General features: G+C 47.4%; 1 protein-coding gene across 1 annotated transcript in view; it reads left to right on the top strand.

The window, feature by feature from the left end:
* The window catches only part of INSR (insulin receptor), a 169,187-nt gene that overhangs the window by 114,911 nt on the left and 36,808 nt on the right, over positions 1-17,468 (top strand). Inside the window, exons 5-9 of the mRNA XM_058425747.1 lie at positions 927-1,071; positions 2,828-3,042; positions 5,498-5,624; positions 7,189-7,439; positions 9,277-9,487. Of these exons, the coding sequence (XP_058281730.1) occupies positions 927-1,071; positions 2,828-3,042; positions 5,498-5,624; positions 7,189-7,439; positions 9,277-9,487 (949 nt within the window). The remainder of the gene's footprint in view (positions 1-926; positions 1,072-2,827; positions 3,043-5,497; positions 5,625-7,188; positions 7,440-9,276; positions 9,488-17,468) is intronic.

The following is a 17,468-nucleotide window of genomic DNA, read 5'->3' as shown; positions in this document are numbered from 1 at the left end:
AAAAAAAAAAAAAAAAAAGAAGAAAAGAAATACCATGTCAGGCAAAAAGGCATTCCTTTGTTTATTTCTTTAGCAAACATGTATTGAATACTCAACGGTGAGTATGGGAGAATCCTTACCTTGATGGATTTTTGCGCATAAGTAAATCAACAGATATTGTAAGGTCAGGTTGTGGTCTGTGCTGTGAAGGGAAGTGCAGCAGGGTAATAGGTGGAATGAAAATGGGCAACTTTTCCCTGTAAAGAGCTCTTTCATGAATATATTCAGCCCTGCAGGCCGGGCAGTCTCTGCCATAACCACTCAACTCTACTGTTGTAATATGAAAATAGCCATAGACCCATGTCAGCTAGCAGGCATGGCTTTGTTCCAATAAAACTTTATTTACAAAACAGGTGGAATTTGGCCAGTGGGCTGTCATTTGTCAGTCTCTGAAATGGAGACTAAAAGGGGTTGCTATTTTTTGCTATTTTTTTTTTTTTTTTGTAGCTTTAGTAGAGACAGGGTTTCACCATGTTGGCCAGGGTGGTCTTGAACTCCTGACCTCAAGTGATCCCCCTGCCTCACCCTCCCAAGGTGCTGGGATTACAGGCATGAGCCACCAGCACCAAGCCTGGGGTTGCTATTTTAGAGAAGTCTCTGGTGTGGGAAAGGAGGGTTTGAGATGATGGTGGAACAAGCCAAGGAGATATATGGTGGAATAATATTCTGAGCAACAGAGGCAGCCAGTGCCAAGGTCCTGGGGCAGAAATATGCTTGACCCATTTAAGGAATGCTAAGGACTTCAGATTGTGTTCTAAGCATGATGAGTTTTGAGCTGGGTATGTCCAGTCATTTGCAGCCTGAGGGTTATCTTCTCACCATGGAGAATCATGAGAAGATTGAAATATTTCTATAGAAACCCACTGGATATTCTCTCCTTTCCTTAGACAATCTGGCAGCTGAGCTAGAAGCCAACCTCGGCCTCATTGAAGAAATTTCAGGTTATCTAAAAATCCGCCGATCCTACGCTCTGGTGTCACTTTCCTTCTTCCGGAAGTTACGTCTGATTCGAGGAGAGACCTTGGAAATCGGGTACGTGGGCCTGATGGTGTGTATGGCCTGAGTGCTAACTAGGAAGTTCGTGCATTAGAAAAACTGAAGGATTTTTTCGGCCAGGTGTGGTGGCTGATGTCTGTAATCCCAGCATTTTGGGAGGCCGACGCGGGTGGATCACTTGAGGCCAGGAGTTCGAGACTAACCTGGCCAACATGGTGAAACCCCGTCTCTATAAAAGTACAAAAATTAGCCAGGTGTGGTGGTGCCCACCTGTAATCCCAGCTACTTGGGAGGCTGATTGGAGGCAGAGTTGCAGTGAACCAAGTCACATATGATCTACCCGGGTGACAGGAGATCTGTCCAAAAAAAAAAAAAAAAAAAGAGAAGAAGAAGAAAAACTTAAGGATTTTTAAAAAAACAAAAGTGTATCTGGCAAAACCTCAGGAGAAAAGAACCTGGAATGTGCCTAAAGGTCCATCCAGCCAAAAATTGTAAAAGCTTTTTTTTTTTTTTTTTTTGTCGCCCAGCCTGGAGTGCAGTGGCGCAATCTCGGCTCACTGCAAGCTCCGCCTCCCGGGTTCACGCCATTCTCCTGCCTCAGCCTCTCCGAGTAGCTGGGACTACAGGCGCCTGCCACCACGCCCGGCTAATTTTTTGTATTTTTAGTAGAGACGGGGTTTCACCGTGGTCTCGATCTCCTGACCTCGTGATCCGCCCGCCTCGGCCTCCCAAAGTGCTAGGATTACAAGCGTGAGCCACCGCGCCCGGCTCTGTAAAAGCTTTTTTATAGTCATTCTTGAGAAACAAAAGTGGGAGCAGCCCAACCTTGGTGCCCATCCTCCAAGTGTACAGGCTGGAATTTTTGCTAAATGTGCTGTTTGGGCTGCATTGTGAGTAGAGTTTAGCATGCATCAAATGGACATTCCCTCTTAGTCCCAATTGTCCATCCTAATTTCTGGGATGGACTCCATCTCAGTATATTCCAACCTTCTCCTTGAGGTCCTGGAAACTCTATTAGCAAAACAGCAGAAACTCAAACTAGCTAGATCAAGATTGACTCATAGGCAGGAGGTCTGTGGAAGACCCAGATTCTTTCCATCTTTGTGCTCCTCATGGTCACAAGATGGCTGCCTCAGCCCCAGCCTCACATCTGTAGAACAGACAGCAAGTGGGGAAAGGGACAAAAGGACATGTTAATCAACATGAGCTGGTAATTGATTTGAGAAGGTGGGCTAAACAATATAGTTTAGACTATATTATCTGCACTCCAGCCTGGGCAACAGAGTGAGACTCCGTCTCAGTAAAAAGACAAACAAACAAACAAAAACCTTCAGTGGCTCCTTTCTGCTTATTAAGGATGGCCACATGTTCTTGGTCTTGGTCTGGCACGCAGTATATTAGAGGGTCTGGTCCATTGCAACTACAGCTATTTCCTGTCATCTATTGGCCAAAACAGGCTACTTTGCTCTTCCCTGAACTCAGCTTAGGTGCCTCTGTGTTATCAATATTTCCCCTATTTGCAGAAATTGGTTTCTGCAAAACCTATTCCTCAGTCCATCACAGACTCACCACCCCCCTTCAAGACTGAGCTGAGCCTCCTTCCTGGCCATGAAAACTTCCTCAACTTCCTCTGTTATCCACATTCAACAAATTTGTGTTGAGTATGTGCCAAGCAAGTGGAGAGGATTAGGGATGTAGCACTGAACAAGATCAACTCCAAGCATGGCCATACCATCTTGGAGTGGCAGAAGACCAGCCGTTGAATGACTAGATGTGTGTGTTATTTCCATAGGAACTACTCCTTCTATGCCTTGGACAACCAGAACCTAAGGCAGCTCTGGGATTGGAGCAAACACAACCTCACCATCACTCAGGGGAAACTCTTCTTCCACTATAACCCCAAACTCTGCTTGTCAGAAATCCACAAGATGGAAGAAGTTTCAGGAACCAAGGGGCGCCAGGAGAGAAATGACATTGCCCTGAAGACCAATGGGGACCAGGCATCCTGTAAGTCACTGGTCCCCAACCTTTTTGGCATGAGGGACTGGTTTAGTGGAAGACGGTTTTTCCACGGACTGGTGGGGGGTGGGGATGGTTTCAGCATGATTTAAGTGCATTACATTTATTGTGCACTTTATTCCTATTATGATTACATTGTAATATATAATGAAAGAATTGTACAACTTACCGTATGTAGAATCAGTGGGAACCCTGAGCTTGTGTTCCTGTAACTAGATGGTCCCAGCTGGCGGTGATGGGAGACAGTGACAGATCATCAGGCATTAGATTTTCATAAGGAGCGTGCAGTCTAGATCCCTCACGTACACAGTTCACAATAGGGTTCACGCTCCTATGAGAATCTAATGCCACCGCTAATCTGACAGGAGGCAGAACTCAGGTGGTCATGCAAGCGATGGGGAGTGACCGTAAATACAGATGAAGCTTCACTTGCTCACCCATCACTCACCTCCTGCTGTACAGCCCTGTTCCTAACAGGCCATGGATAAGTACTGGTCTGTGGCCCGGGGACTGGGGACCCCTGCTGTAAGTGGTCCACAAACCAGATAATGTGGCTGTCCTCTCTCATCCATCACAGTCACCCCCAGGGGGTATTACTTCCCTCTAACAACTCATTGTGTGATAGGCTTTCTTACTGAGGGCAGATTCTGCACATTTATTAATATTATCACTATGCTTACTGTGCAATATAGTACCGGATACGGGATGAAGTCATACAAGCACTGAATGAATGGATGAATGAAGGACGGATGAATGAATGACACTTTCTTGTATGTGTATCAGGCTGATGCTGAAGACTTCAAAGTTGAGTAAAATACCTATGTCAGTCTGCATCTCCTGGGAAGTGACTGCCAAGTTGAAGTTAGGAGTGCGGAAAATGTATTGAGGGTAATATTCATGAAATATGAAACAGAGGAAGAGCTGCTGCTTCTTTTTTTTTTTTTTTTTTGAGACAGAGTCTTGTTCTGTCACCCAGGGCCGGAATGCAGTGGCATGATCTTGGCTCACTGCAACCTCCTCCTCCTGGGTTCAGGTAATTCTCTCGCCTCAGCCTCCAGAGTAGCTGGGATTACAGGCACATGCCACCACACCCGGCTGATTTTTTTTTTGTATTTTTAGTAGAGACAGGGTTTTGCCGTGTTGGCCAGGGTGGTCTTGAACTCCTGACCTCAGGTGATCCTCCCGCCTCGGCCTCCCAAAGTGCTGAGATTACAGGTGTGAGCCACCACGCCCAACCATGAAGAGCCTTTTGACAATAGAGTGTGTCTGACCTCTGTGAACAGAGAGCGGGAAGGAGGGAGGATAGGGCTGGGACAGCCTCAGACAGTGGTGCATCCCTGAGTCTTGGCCAAACCCAGAAAGAGCTCAAGGCCACGGTTGTCTGCAGGGAAGTTCCGCATTGCAAAGGGACGGCCAGGCATCCACCAAGTCAGTCATAGATGAGGGCTGTCCAGGGAGAGTCAGGTCTTGGCTGGAATGCTATAGCGGGTCATGCAGTTTCTGCAGCTGCAGGCTGCCTGCTGACTGCACTTCGCTGACAGATTCTGAGCAGTGAGCTGCCAGGGGCTTCTGGGACACCTTCATGGGGAGTTAGTTACTTATGTCAAAATGTAACGCAAGGGCCGGGCATGGTGGCTCATGCCTGGAATCCCAGCACTTTGGGAGGCTGAGGCGGGCAGATCACTTGAGGTCAGGAGTTCGAGACCAGCCTGGCCAATGTGGTGAAACCCCATCTCTACTAAAAAAAAAAAAAAAAATACAAAAACTAGCTGGGCGTGGTGGTGGGCGCCTGTAATCCCAGCTACTTGAGAGGCTGAGGCATGAGAATTGCTTAAACCTGGTAGGCGGAGGTAACAGTGAGCAGATATCGTGCCGCTGCGCTCCAGCCTTGGTGACAGAGAAAGACTGTCTCAAAAAAATGTAGTGCAAGGAGAGCGAAGTTGGGGTGAGGTTTGGGAGTGGGTTTGTTTTCTAGACAGAGACAATTACTTAGATGCGTCTCTCCAATGTCTAATGATCTGCAGGCTCTCTAAACTCACTTGGCATGGGTTTATTTGCACTGGAGTTGCACCTCCTTTCAGGTCAGTCTTACAAGACAACGTTGTGTCAGGACAAACATCACCCTTGGAAATCCCTTCCTCCAATAACTATTGGCCAGTTGTCCTTCTTGCGTGGCCACAGACTGCGCTTATTCAGTTGACTGTCTAGCTGAGTCAAGTCATTGGCTTACGTGAGTGTGAGCGGCCAAGTTGCAAAACTGGCTCTTACCTTTGAATCTTCCCCCATTCATACTCAGCCAGGCACACGGGGAGGAGACCCTTAAGGGAACAGCAGCCTGACCTCTCCCTTCTCACGGTCCCTCCAGGAAGTGTGGGAGTCCCAGGTTTTGGTCTGAAACTGCACTGAAATAGCTTGTTTTTGTCTTTTGTTTTAACTTTTCCAGGTGAAAATGAGTTACTTAAATTTTCTTACATTCGGACATCTTTTGACAAGATCTTGCTGAGATGGGAGCCGTACTGGCCCCCCGACTTCCGAGACCTCTTGGGGTTCATGCTGTTCTACAAAGAGGCGTAAGTAGAAGAGTTAGAGGGACGCTGCGGAGGCGAGGGCCAGCTGGCTCTGTGCTTGCTACGTTTGTGCTCCAATCTTCCCCTCTTGGGTTCCTCTCTATCTCCCTCCTCCTCCTGGAATAAATATCTTAGGTTCCCTTTTACAGTCTCACCAGTCGACGGCATGCAAAGTCAATAATGTCTGCTTTTATCAAATGCCTAAAATGGAAGCAGACAGCTTTCCTGTAGAAGCCCGGACCGGCCAGTTTCCTGGGGCAATATTCCATTTTGCCTTGCCTGTGTATGTCTCATCAGACATCCTTAGTAGTCGGGAGCTGAGTCTACTGAGTGGATGTTATCAAATGTATTGCTTATCTATTTTTCTTTTTTTTTCCCCCCCATTTTTTTTTTTTTTTTTGAGACAGAGTCTTGCTCTGTTGCCCAGGCTGCAGTGCAGTGGCACGATCTTGGCTTACTGTAACCGCTGCCTCCTGGGTTCAAGCAATTCTCCTGCCTCAGTCTCTTGAGTAGCTGAGATTATGGGCATGCACCATCACACCCAGCTAATTTGTGTATTTTTGGTAGAGACGGGTTTTGCCGTGTTGGCCAGGCTGATCTCGAACTCCTGACCTCAGGTGATCCGCCCACCTTGGCCTCCCAAAGTGCTGGGATTACAGGCATGAGCCACCGCACCTGACCGGTAGTAATATTAATAATAGTTCTAGCCCTCAAGATTTACCTTGTGCCTTGCTGAGAACTTACACACAGTCTAAACTTAGCAGTAACTTGTAAGGGAGTTTCTACTGTTATTATTATTATTACAGATTGAGTATCCCTAATCTGAAAATCTGGAATCTGTAATGCTCCAAAATCCAAAGCTTTTTGAGGGCCGACTTGATGCTCAAAGGAGATGTTTATTGGAGCATTTCAGATTTCAGATTTTTAGATTTGAGATGCTGAACCAGTACAATGCAAATAAACTGGGAAAATGCAAATATATCAAAACCCAAAAATATACAAAATCCAAAACACTTCTGATCCCAAGCATTTATTTATTTATTTATGTTTTTGAGACAGAGTCTTCCCTTGTTGCCCAGGCTGGAGTGCAGTGGTGCGATCTCGGCTGATTGCAACCTCTGCCTCCCGGGTTCAAGCGATGCTCCTGCCTCAGCCTCCTGAATAGCTGGGATTGCAAGCATCTGCCACCATGCCCGGGTAATTTTTGTATTTTTAGTAGAGATGGGGTTTCACCATGTTGGCCAGGCTGGTCTCGAACTCCTGACCTCTGGTGATCCATCATTCTCAGCCTCCCAAAGTGCTGGGATTACAGGCGTGAGCCACTGCACTTGGCCAAGTCTCAAGTATTTTGAATAAGGGATGCCCAAGCTGTGTTTTTTCATTGAGATGTCAGGGTTGACAGTTCCTTTCTCTTCGGCTGTTCCCGAGTTATTTTTTCTTGCGACATAAGATTGTTGGGTGAGTAAGATGCGACCCTATAGGATGTAACTTCCCAGGCCTCATCTGCACGGCACTCAGTGTGACGGTCTTGTAAGGGTAACCGCCTTCTGCTGTTTTGTCTTGAAAGCCCTTATCAGAATGTGACGGAGTTCGACGGGCAGGATGCGTGTGGTTCCAACAGTTGGACGGTGGTAGACATTGACCCACCCCTGAGGTCCACCGACCCCAAATCTCAGAACCACCCAGGATGGCTGATGCGGGGTCTCAAGCCCTGGACCCAGTATGCCATCTTTGTGAAGACCCTGGTCACCTTTTCGGATGAACGCCGGACCTATGGGGCCAAGAGTGACATCATTTATGTCCAGACAGATGCCACCAGTGAGTGTGTCTTGGGAATGTGAATTCGTATGTGAATCAGACCTCTTGCTTTTAACAGGCTGATGCAGTGAGGTTGTATAAAATGCCCCTTGATATGGTTATTGGCTTTTTTTTTTTTTTTTTTTAGACAGGGTCTTACTTTGTCACCCAGGCTGGAGTGCAGTGCAGTGGTGTGATCATGGCTCACTGCAGCCTCAAACTCCCGGGCTCACGCAATCCTCCTGCCTCAGCCTCCTAAGTAGAAGGAACTACCAGAGTATACCACCATGTGTGGCTATTTTTTTTTTTTTTTTGAGACGAAGTCTCACTCTGTCACCCGGACTGGAGTGCAATGGCATGATCTCGGCTCACTGCAACCTCTGCTTCCCGGGTTCAAGTAATTCTCCCACCTCAGCCTCCTGAGTAGCTGGGACTACAGGCATGCACCACCATACTCAGCTAATTTTTGTATTTTTTGTAGAGACAGAATGTTGCTATGTTACCCAGGCTGGTCTTGAACCCCTGACCTCAAGTGATCCTCCTGCCTCGGCCTCCCAAAGTCCTGGGATTAGAAGTGTGAGCCACCTCGCCCAGTCAGTTATTGGCTTTTAAAGGAGCTGGGTATTGAGGCTTATAGTTTCCGATGAGGCAGTAGCAACAAGCCACTTGATGGGAGTATTTATATTTTTCATCCTATTATGAAAAATTGTCAAATATTCACAACATAGAAAGAACAACAACCCCATAGTTAGCCACCTCCCAGCTTCAGCCTTTGGTCATTTTTGTTTCATCTCGATGCCTCTTCCCTCTTCTCACTTGTTACTTCTTTTTGTTTTGTTGTTTGTTTTGGCCTAGAGTATTTCATAGCAATTTAATTATGTTTTGTTTGTTTGTCTGAGATGGAGTCTCACTCTGTCACCCAGGCTGGAGTGCAGTGGTGCGATCTGGACTCACTGCAACCTCCACCTCCATGGTTCAGGTGATTCTCCTGCCTCAGCCTCCCAAGTTGCTGGGATTACAGGTGTGCGCCACCACGCTTGGCTAATTTTTGTTTTGTTTTGTTTTTTGAGACAGAGTCTCACTCTGTCACCCAGGCTGGAGTGCAGTGGTGTGATCTCAGCTCACTGTAACCTCCCCGTCCCAGTTCAAGTGATTCTCCTGCCTCAGCCTCCAAGTAGCTGCAACTACAGGCATGCCACCACGCCCAGCTAATTTTTGTATTTTTAGTAGAGACGGGGTTTCACCATGTTGGCCAGGATGGTCTCAATCTCTTGACCTGCAGTCCGCCCACCTTGGCCTCCCAAAGTGCTGGGATTACAGGCATGAGCCACCATGCCAGCCTTTTTTTTGTTTTGTTTTGTTTTGAGATGGAGTTTCCTTCTTGTTGCCCAGGCTGGAGTGCAATGGCGCTATCTCAGCTCACTGCAACCTCCACCTCCTGGGTTCAAGCGATTCTCCTGCCTCAGCCTCCTGAGTAGCTGGGATTACAGGCACACACCACCACGATTGGCGAATTTTTTTTTTTTTTTAGAGACAAGGTTTCTCGATGTTGGTCAGGCTGGTCTCGAACTCCCAACCTCAGGTGATCTGCCCGCCTCGGCTTCCCAAAGTACTGGGATTACAGGCGTGAGCCACTGCGCCCAGCCATTTTTGTATTTTTAATAGAGACGGGGTTTCACCGTGTTAGCCAGGATGGTCTCCATCTCCTGACCTCATGATCCGCCCACCTTGGCCACCCAAAGTGCTGGGATGAGTGCCCTCATGATGTCTTTAACTTGTGTGTCCCCCCACCATCCTCCCACTAGCTTTTTTGGCACACTCTTTCTCATGACGGACCCATTTCCTTTCTACTTGGCAGACCCCTCCGTGCCCCTGGATCCAATCTCAGTGTCTAACTCATCATCCCAGATTATTCTGAAGTGGAAACCCCCCTCCGACCCCAATGGCAACATCACCCACTACCTGGTTTTCTGGGAGAGGCAGGCGGAAGACAGTGAGCTGTTCGAGCTGGATTATTGCCTCAAAGGTGAGTGCGGGCAGCTGTGCTGGGATTGGTGGGGTTTGCACACGTGTGTCTGATGCACTTTACTTCACCTCTAGGGAAGCAGCCATCTCTTACCATGTCTCCGTGTCGGAACACACACACACTCCATTCTGTCTCATACGAAAACACACGTTTTTATCTATTTATTTATTTTATTTTTTATTTATTTACTTTTTTGAGATGGAGTTTCACTCTTGTTGCCCAGGCTGGAGTGCAATGGCGCGATCTTGGCTCATTGCAGCCTCTGCCTCCCAGGTTCAAGTGATTCTCCTGCGTTAGCCTCCCAAGCAGCTGGGATTACAGGCACGTGCCACCACACCCGACTAATTTTGTATTTTTAGTAGAGACGGGGTTTCTCCATGTTGGTCAGGATGGTCTCAAACTCCTGACCTCAGGTGACCTCAGGTGATCCACCCGCCTCGGCCTCCCAGAGTGCTGGGATTACAGGCATAAGCCACCATACCTGGTCTATTTTTTTTTTTTTTTTTTGAGACAGGGTCTTACTCTGTTGCCCAGGCTGGAGTGCAGTGGCATGATCTCTGCTCACTGCAACCTCCACCTCCCAGGCTCAAGCGATCCTCCCGCCTCAGCCTATGAGTTGCTGGAACAACACCGTTGTCCACAGGTGTGCACCAGCATGCCCAGGTAATTTTTTTTTTTTTTTTTTTTTTTTTTTGAGACGGAGTCTCACTCTGCAACCCAGGCTGGAGTACAGTGGCATGATCTTGGCTCACTGCAACTTCTGCCTCCCAGGCGCAAGCGATTCTCCTGCTTCAGGGTCCTGAGTAGCTGGGACTACAGGCGCCTGCCACCACACCCAGCTAATTTTTGTATTTTTAGTAGAGATGGGGTTTCACCATGTTGGCCAGGCTGGTCTTGAACTCCTGACCTCAAATGATCCACCCGCCTTGGCCTCCCAAAGTGCTGAGATTACAGGCATGAGCCACCACGCCCGGCCCTGGCTAATTTTTAAACTTCTTTTTGTAGAGATGGAGTCTCCTTATATTGCCCAGGCTGGTCTCAATCTCCTGGCTTCAAGTGATACACCCCCCTCAGCCTCCCAAAGCGCTGGGATTACAGGCATGAGCCACTATGACTGGCTCATACATACACATTTTTAAACATCGTAACACAAGCACACACTGAAGACTTGTGTCAAAACCAGATTTTTCCCATGTCTTGGCACCATTTCCCTCTGGGATTTTCTCCTCTTGTCTCTCCTTCTTTCTCCCTCTCTGTCTTCCTTGTTCTCTTCATCCCTCCTCACACTGATGGGGATGCAGCTGTGTTAACCCACACAAGACTTCCGTGCAAAGCTAGAAACGCAACTAATGGTTATTGACAAAGTCAGGGAAGGATTTTGGCCCCACTGAGATCCTTTAGTTATAAGGATCGATGGCAGCAAGAATTGGTTATCTCATATCCCCCACCCTATACTTTCAATTAAAAATGTCTGCCAGGCTTGGCGCTCATGCCTGTAATCCCAGCACATTGGGAGGCCAAGGTGGGAGGATCACTGGAGTCCAGGAGTTTGAGACCAGCCTGGGAAACATAGCAAGATCCCATCTCTACAAAAATTTTTAAAAATGGTGGTATACACCTGTAGTCCCAGTTACTTGGGAGGCCCAGGCGGGAGGATCTCTTGAGCCCAGGAGTTCGAGTCTGCAGTGAGCTATGATTATTCCAATGCACTCCCGCCTGGGTGACAGAGCAAGAACCTGTCTCTATAAAAAAAAATTATACAAAATAAAAAAATACAAATGGCATTAAGTGCATTCACAATATTGTGCAATCATTTTATTGTATAAAAATTATATTTATAAATAAAATTTATAATATAAATAAATAATTTTACTATAAAACTTAATGACAAATTTCTCAGTCTTAATCTTGTTAACTTAATGGACCTCCATCCGTCTGAAGGAAAATGGAATAATATTTAAAGTCTCAAACTAGTGTGTATACATTAGTTTAAAATTATTATTATTTTCTTTTTCTTTTTCTTTTTTTTTTTTTTTTTGAGACAGAGTCTCACTCTGTCACCCAGGCTGGAGTACAGTGGCTTGATCTCGGCTCACTGCAACCTCCACCTGCTGGGTTCAAGCGATTCTTGTGCCTTAGCCTCCTGAATAGCTGGGATTACAGGTGCTGCCGCTACACTGGCTAATTTTTGTATTTTTAGTAGAGACGGGGTTTCAACACATTGGCCAGGGTGGTCTTGAATTCCTGACCTCAAATGATCCACCCGCCTCAGCCTCCCAAAGTGCTGGGATTACAGGCATGAGCCACTGTGCCCGGCCTAAAATTATTTTAACATTGGGTTTTTTAAAAACCCACCAAACTGGTGAAGCATCTGTCACTTTTTTCTTTTTCTTTTTTAAGATGGGGTCTCACTGTTGTCCAGGCTAGAGTGCAGTGGCTCAAACGATCTTCCCGCCTCAGCCTCCTGAGTAGCTGGACTACTCAGGACTACAGGCCTGAGACACTACACCTGGCTAATTATTTAAAATAATTTTTTAGGCCAGGCACAGTGGCTCATGCCTGTAATCCCAGCACTTTGGCAGGCCGAGGTGGGCGGATCACCAGGAGTCATGAGTTTGAGACCACCCTGGCCAACATGGCAAAACCCCATCTCTACTCAAAATACAAAAATTAGCCGGGCATGGGCCTGTAACCCCAGCTACTCAGGAGGCTGGGGCAGGAGAATCGCTTGAACCCGGGAGGTGGAGGTTGCAATGAGCCGAGATTGTACCATTGCACTCTAGCCTGGGTAACAAAAGTGAAACTCCATCTAAGAAAAATAATAATAATAAAAATAATAATAATTTTTTAGAGGTGGGGATCTTGATATGTTGCCCAGGGTGGTCTCGAACTCCTGACCACAAGCGATCCTCCTGCCTCAGCCTCCCAAAGTGCTGATATTACAGGCATGAGCCACTGCGCTGGGCCCATTTATTTCTTTAGTTTTGGTTTCCTTGTGTGTCTTCATGTCTTTTTCTTGAGATATTTTCTGTTAGTGATATCCTCAGTCCATGACCCTGGAGGAGAAGGTGAGGTGTGGCTGAGGCCGGGAGCTCAACATTTGCTCTTGGCTCTGGCCCTGACCTGCTGAAGGGCTTTGGCTAAGTCCCAAGCAAGTCACCGTCTGCCTCCTTTTTGGGAGAAGGGGCGGGAGGACAGATGATCTCTGGGAGCTGTCCCAGCTCTAAGCTCATATGCTATATGTATGTGTGTGACATCATCCCCGCCTGAGCCGAGGGTTGCAAACGTGATTTATCTGCTCCGATGCTTTATATAACTCCAGGGTGAGTCCAGTCATCAGCTCCGCCGTAAGCTGTTGGCCCTGCATTCAAGTAACCAGAACCACCCGTGAGAGCTGCCGCCAGCAATGTCACTCAAAGCTTCCCTTTTTTTTTTTTTATATTCCGAAAGTCTAAATCTCTAATTACCAAGGGACCATTTAAACATGGTTTTATTTGTAATTGTCACAAAGTTAACATCATTAAAAGGAAACTCACTAAGGACAAATTCTGTGTGATTTCACTCCTAAGAGATGCCTAGAGTCCTCAGATTCGTAGAGACAGAAAGTAGAATGGGGAGTGCCAGGGACTGGGGAGGGGACGGGTTGGGGACAGAGTTTCAGTTTGGGAAGATGAGAAAGTTCCGGAGATGATGGTGGTGATGATTGCACAATATTGTGAATGCACTTAATACCACAGAACTGCACACTTAAAATGGTTGAGATTTACCAGGCACAGTGGCTCACGCCTGTAATCCCAGCACTTTGGGAGGCCGAGGTGGGTGGATCACTTTGAGGCCAGGAGTTCGAGACCAGCCTGGGCAACATTGTGAAACCTCGTCTCTACTAAAAATACAAAAATTAGCTGGGTGTGGTGGTGGGTGCCTGTAATCCCAGCTACTCGGGAGGCTGAGGCAAGAGAATTGCTTGAATCTGGGAGGCGGAGGTTGCAGTGAGCCGAGATCACGCCATTGCACTCCAGCCTGGCAACAGAGCAAGACTCCGTCAAAAAAAAAAAAAAAAAAAAAAAAAAAAAAAATTGAGATGGTAAATTGGTAAATTTTATGTAATGTTTATTTTTCCACAATTTAAAACACACACACACACAAATAAGCTTACAAACCCTTCCTGTTAATATCACTAGTATATGTGTTGTTATCATGGTAAAATATACATCACATACAATTTCTTATTATAACCATGTTTAAGAGCACAGTTTAGCTGCATTAAGTGTGTTGCCGTGGTTGTACGACCATCACCACCATCATCTCCAGAACTTTCTCATCTTCTCAAACTGAAACTCTGTCCCCATGAAACACTCACTCCTCTTCTCCTTCCCCCAGCCCCAGCACCCACCATCCTCCTTTCTGTCTCTGTGAATCTGATTCTAGAGACTTCATTATGCTTCATTTTTCTTTTTTTTTTTTGAGATGGAGTCTTGCTGCGTCGCCCAGGCTGGAGTGCAGTGGCGTGATCTCAGGCTCACTGCAAGCCCCGCCTCCCAGGTTCATGCCATTCTCCTGCCTCAGCCTCCCGAGTAGCTGGGACTACAGGTGCCCGCCACCACGCCTGGCTAATTTTTTGTATTTTTTAGTAGAGACGGGGTTTCCCCATGTTAGCCAGGATGGTCTCCATCTCCTGACCTCATGATCTGCCCGCCTCGGCCTCCCAAAGTGCTGGGATTACAGGCGTGAGCCACCGCGCCCAGCCCATTATGCTTCAATTTTCTAATCTCAGAAAAACCACAGTGTACCGTGTTTCATGCAGTGGATTCTAGGAAGAGATAGCAGGTATCAGGAGTGATACCTGTGCCTGAACAAATATCCCTTCCTCTCCTAATAATAATAATAATAATAATACCACCAGGAGCTTCCCTTATTCAGGCAGTTCTACATTTTTTTTTCCATCTGTAATGCTGTAACTAGCTCCCATCAGAGTTAACCCAGGCAGGTTATTCTATGTCTATTTATAAACTTAAGAAGTATTTTCCAGTCTCTCATAGGCTTTTAAAGCTGTGTAAATACTTGGGTTTCCGAGTCAATACTCACCATTCACAGGAAGGTGCTTGATACACGATTTAGAGCTTATTGTCTATCCTCGAGGCATTAAGGGGAGGAGAGAAAAATGGAATTTCCTTTGCTCAGCAGTCACCAGGCACCAAGCAGGATGGCATCAGGGGAGGTGACTCTCCAGGGACTGTCGCAGATTTTGCTTGTAAAGAGCTGTGTCTGTCCATCTTAGTGGCTGTACCAGGGGCGTAACTGTGCTTGCACCATGGGTCGCAAGAACCCTGGGATTTGACTTCAGGGGTTAAGACATGACCAGCTGCGGTACTTAAGTATTGTAGACTGGGTGCGGTGGCTCATGCCTGTAATCTCAGCACTTTGGGAGGCCGAGGCGGACAGATCATTTGAGCTCAGGAGTTTGAGATCAACCTGGCCAACATGGCAAAACTCCGTCTCTACCAAAAAAAAAAAAAAATACAAAAATTGGCCGCGCACAATGGCTCACGCCTGTAATCCCAGCACTTTGGGAGGCCAAGGCGGGTGGATCACCTGAGGTCGGGAGTTCAAGACCAGCCTGACCAACATGGCGAAACTCTGTCTCTAATAAAAATACAAAAAAAATTAGCCAGGCGTGGTGGTGCATGCCCATAATCCCAGTTACAGGGCGGGGGGCGGAGCTGAGACAGGAGAATCGCTTGAACCCGGGAGGCAGAGGTTGCAGTGAGCCAAGATTGCACCACTGCACTGCAGCCTGGGCGACAGAGCAAGACCCCATCTCAAAAAAAAAAAAGAGAAATAGTATTGTATTTTGTATTTTTAGGACTGCTACCTTTATAAACTACTGGTGTTCTTCTTCATTTATTAATTTTTAAATTCCCTTTTCTATGCATATTTGAAAAATTCCTTCCTCTATCTCCTCTCATTCCTTTAGGTCAGGGTTTCTCTACCTTGGTGTTTTTTATATCTGGCGTTGGATCATTCTCTGGGGTGGGGCTGCCCTGAGCACTTCAGGGTGCTGAGCAGCATCCCTGGTCTCCACCTATTCCATGCTCCAGGAGGATGCCCCAGCCAGGTCCTGACACCTAAAAATATCTCCAGATGTTGCCCAATGTCCCTAGTAGGAGAAAAAAATCACCCCCTGGGTGAGAACCATTCACTGATCAAGTCTGATTTCTGGACTCATGAATGGACCCCTTAGAATTCCATGTGGAGGCCCAGTGTGGTGACTCAGGCCTGTAATCCCAGCACTTTGGGAGGCCAAGGTGGGCAGATCGCATGAGGTCAGGAGTTCCAGACCAGCCTGGCCAACATGATGAAACTCTGTCTCTACTAGAAATACAAAAAATTAGCCGGGTGTGGTGGCAGGTGCCTGTAATCCCAGCTACTTGGGAGGCTGAGGCAGGAGACTCGCTTGAATCCAGGAGGCGGAGGCTGCAGTGAGCCAAGATCACGCCACTGCACTCCAGCCTGGGCGACAGAGCAAGACTGTCTCAAAAAAAAAAAGAATTCCATGTGGAATTCTACTCTGCCCTCCCATCTTATTTGTGTGGTTGATTAATTAATTGGTTGATTCCTTCATGCAGCCATGACCTGGCTCCTCCTCCTCCTCCTTCTTCTCCTTCTTCTTTCTTTTTCTTCTTCTTCAACATGATTTCACTCTGTTGCCCAGGCTGGAGTGCAATGGCCCCATCTCAGCTCACTGCAGCCTCGACTTCCCAGGCTCAAGCGATCCTCCTACCTCAGCCTCCTGAGTAGCTGGGATTACAGGTGCACACCACCATGCCTGGCTAATTTTTGTATTTTTTGGTAGAGATGAGGTTTCATCATGTTGGCCAGGCTCATGTTGAACTCCTGGGCTCAAGTGATCCTTCCCCCTCAGCCTCCCAAAGTTCTGATATTACGGGCAAGAGCCACCGTACCTGGCCCCCTTTATCTTTTTCTAACCTCCTCCCACCATTCTCTCTCTCACCCCCTTCTAGCTACAGTGGTTTCCTGAGATTTTTTTTTTTTTTTTTTTTTGAGAGATGGAATGCTTGCTCTGTCACCCAGGCTGGAGTGCAGTGGCGCGATCTTGGCTCACTGCAACCTCCATCTCCCAGGTTCAAGTGATTCTCCTGCCTCAGCCTCCCACGTAGCTGGGACTACAGGCATGTGCCACCACGTGCAGCTGATTTTTGGGTTTTTTAGTAGAGACAGGGTTTCACTATATGTTGGCCAGGCTGGTCTCGAACTCCTGACCTCAAGTGATCCTCCCGCCTCGGCCTCCCAAAGTGCTGGGATTACAGGAGTGGGCCACTATGCCTGGCCAGACACTTCTTAATGTGCCAAGAAAATTCCTGTCCTGGGGCCTTTCCACTGGGTTTCTGCTATGTCTGAATTGCTTTACATCACGATATGTGGATGGTGCTTTCCTTTGCTGAATTCAGGATGTCTCAGTGGTGACTTTCTTTGAGACCCCTTCATGAAAATGGCACCCCCAGGCACCCACTGTTCTTTGACCCCAACATCTGACCTGTGACTGTGTATTTACGAGTTTATTGTAGACTGTAAGTCCATTGAAGACAGAGGTATTGTCTGGTTACCTTATAATCTTCAGTCCCATGATTGTGGTGTCTGGCAGTTGTTGCTTTTTTGGGGGACAGAGTCTCGCTGTTGTTGCCTAGGCTGGAGTGCAATGGCGCAATCTTGGCTCACTCCAACCTCTGCCTCTCCCGGGTTCAAGTGATTCTCCTGCCTCAGCCTCCTGAGTAGCTGGGATTACAGGCACCCACCACCACGCCCGGCTAACTTTTGTATTTTGAGTAGAGATGGGGTTTTGCCATGTTGGCCAGGCTGGTCTGGACTTCCTGACCTCAGGTGATCCGCCCGCCTCGGCCTCCCAAAGTGCTAGGATTACAGGAGTGAGCCACAGCGCCCGGCCGCCTGGCAGTTTCTATTAGGTTGGTGCGAAAGTAATTGTGGGCCAGGCGCGGTGGCTCACA

The sequence above is a fragment of the Hylobates moloch genome, unplaced genomic scaffold (genome assembly GCF_009828535.3).
Source record: "Hylobates moloch isolate HMO894 unplaced genomic scaffold, HMol_V3 SCAFFOLD_12, whole genome shotgun sequence".
NCBI classification, from domain to species: Eukaryota; Metazoa; Chordata; class Mammalia; order Primates; family Hylobatidae; genus Hylobates; species Hylobates moloch.
This window is presented reverse-complemented; position numbering and strand designations above follow the sequence as displayed.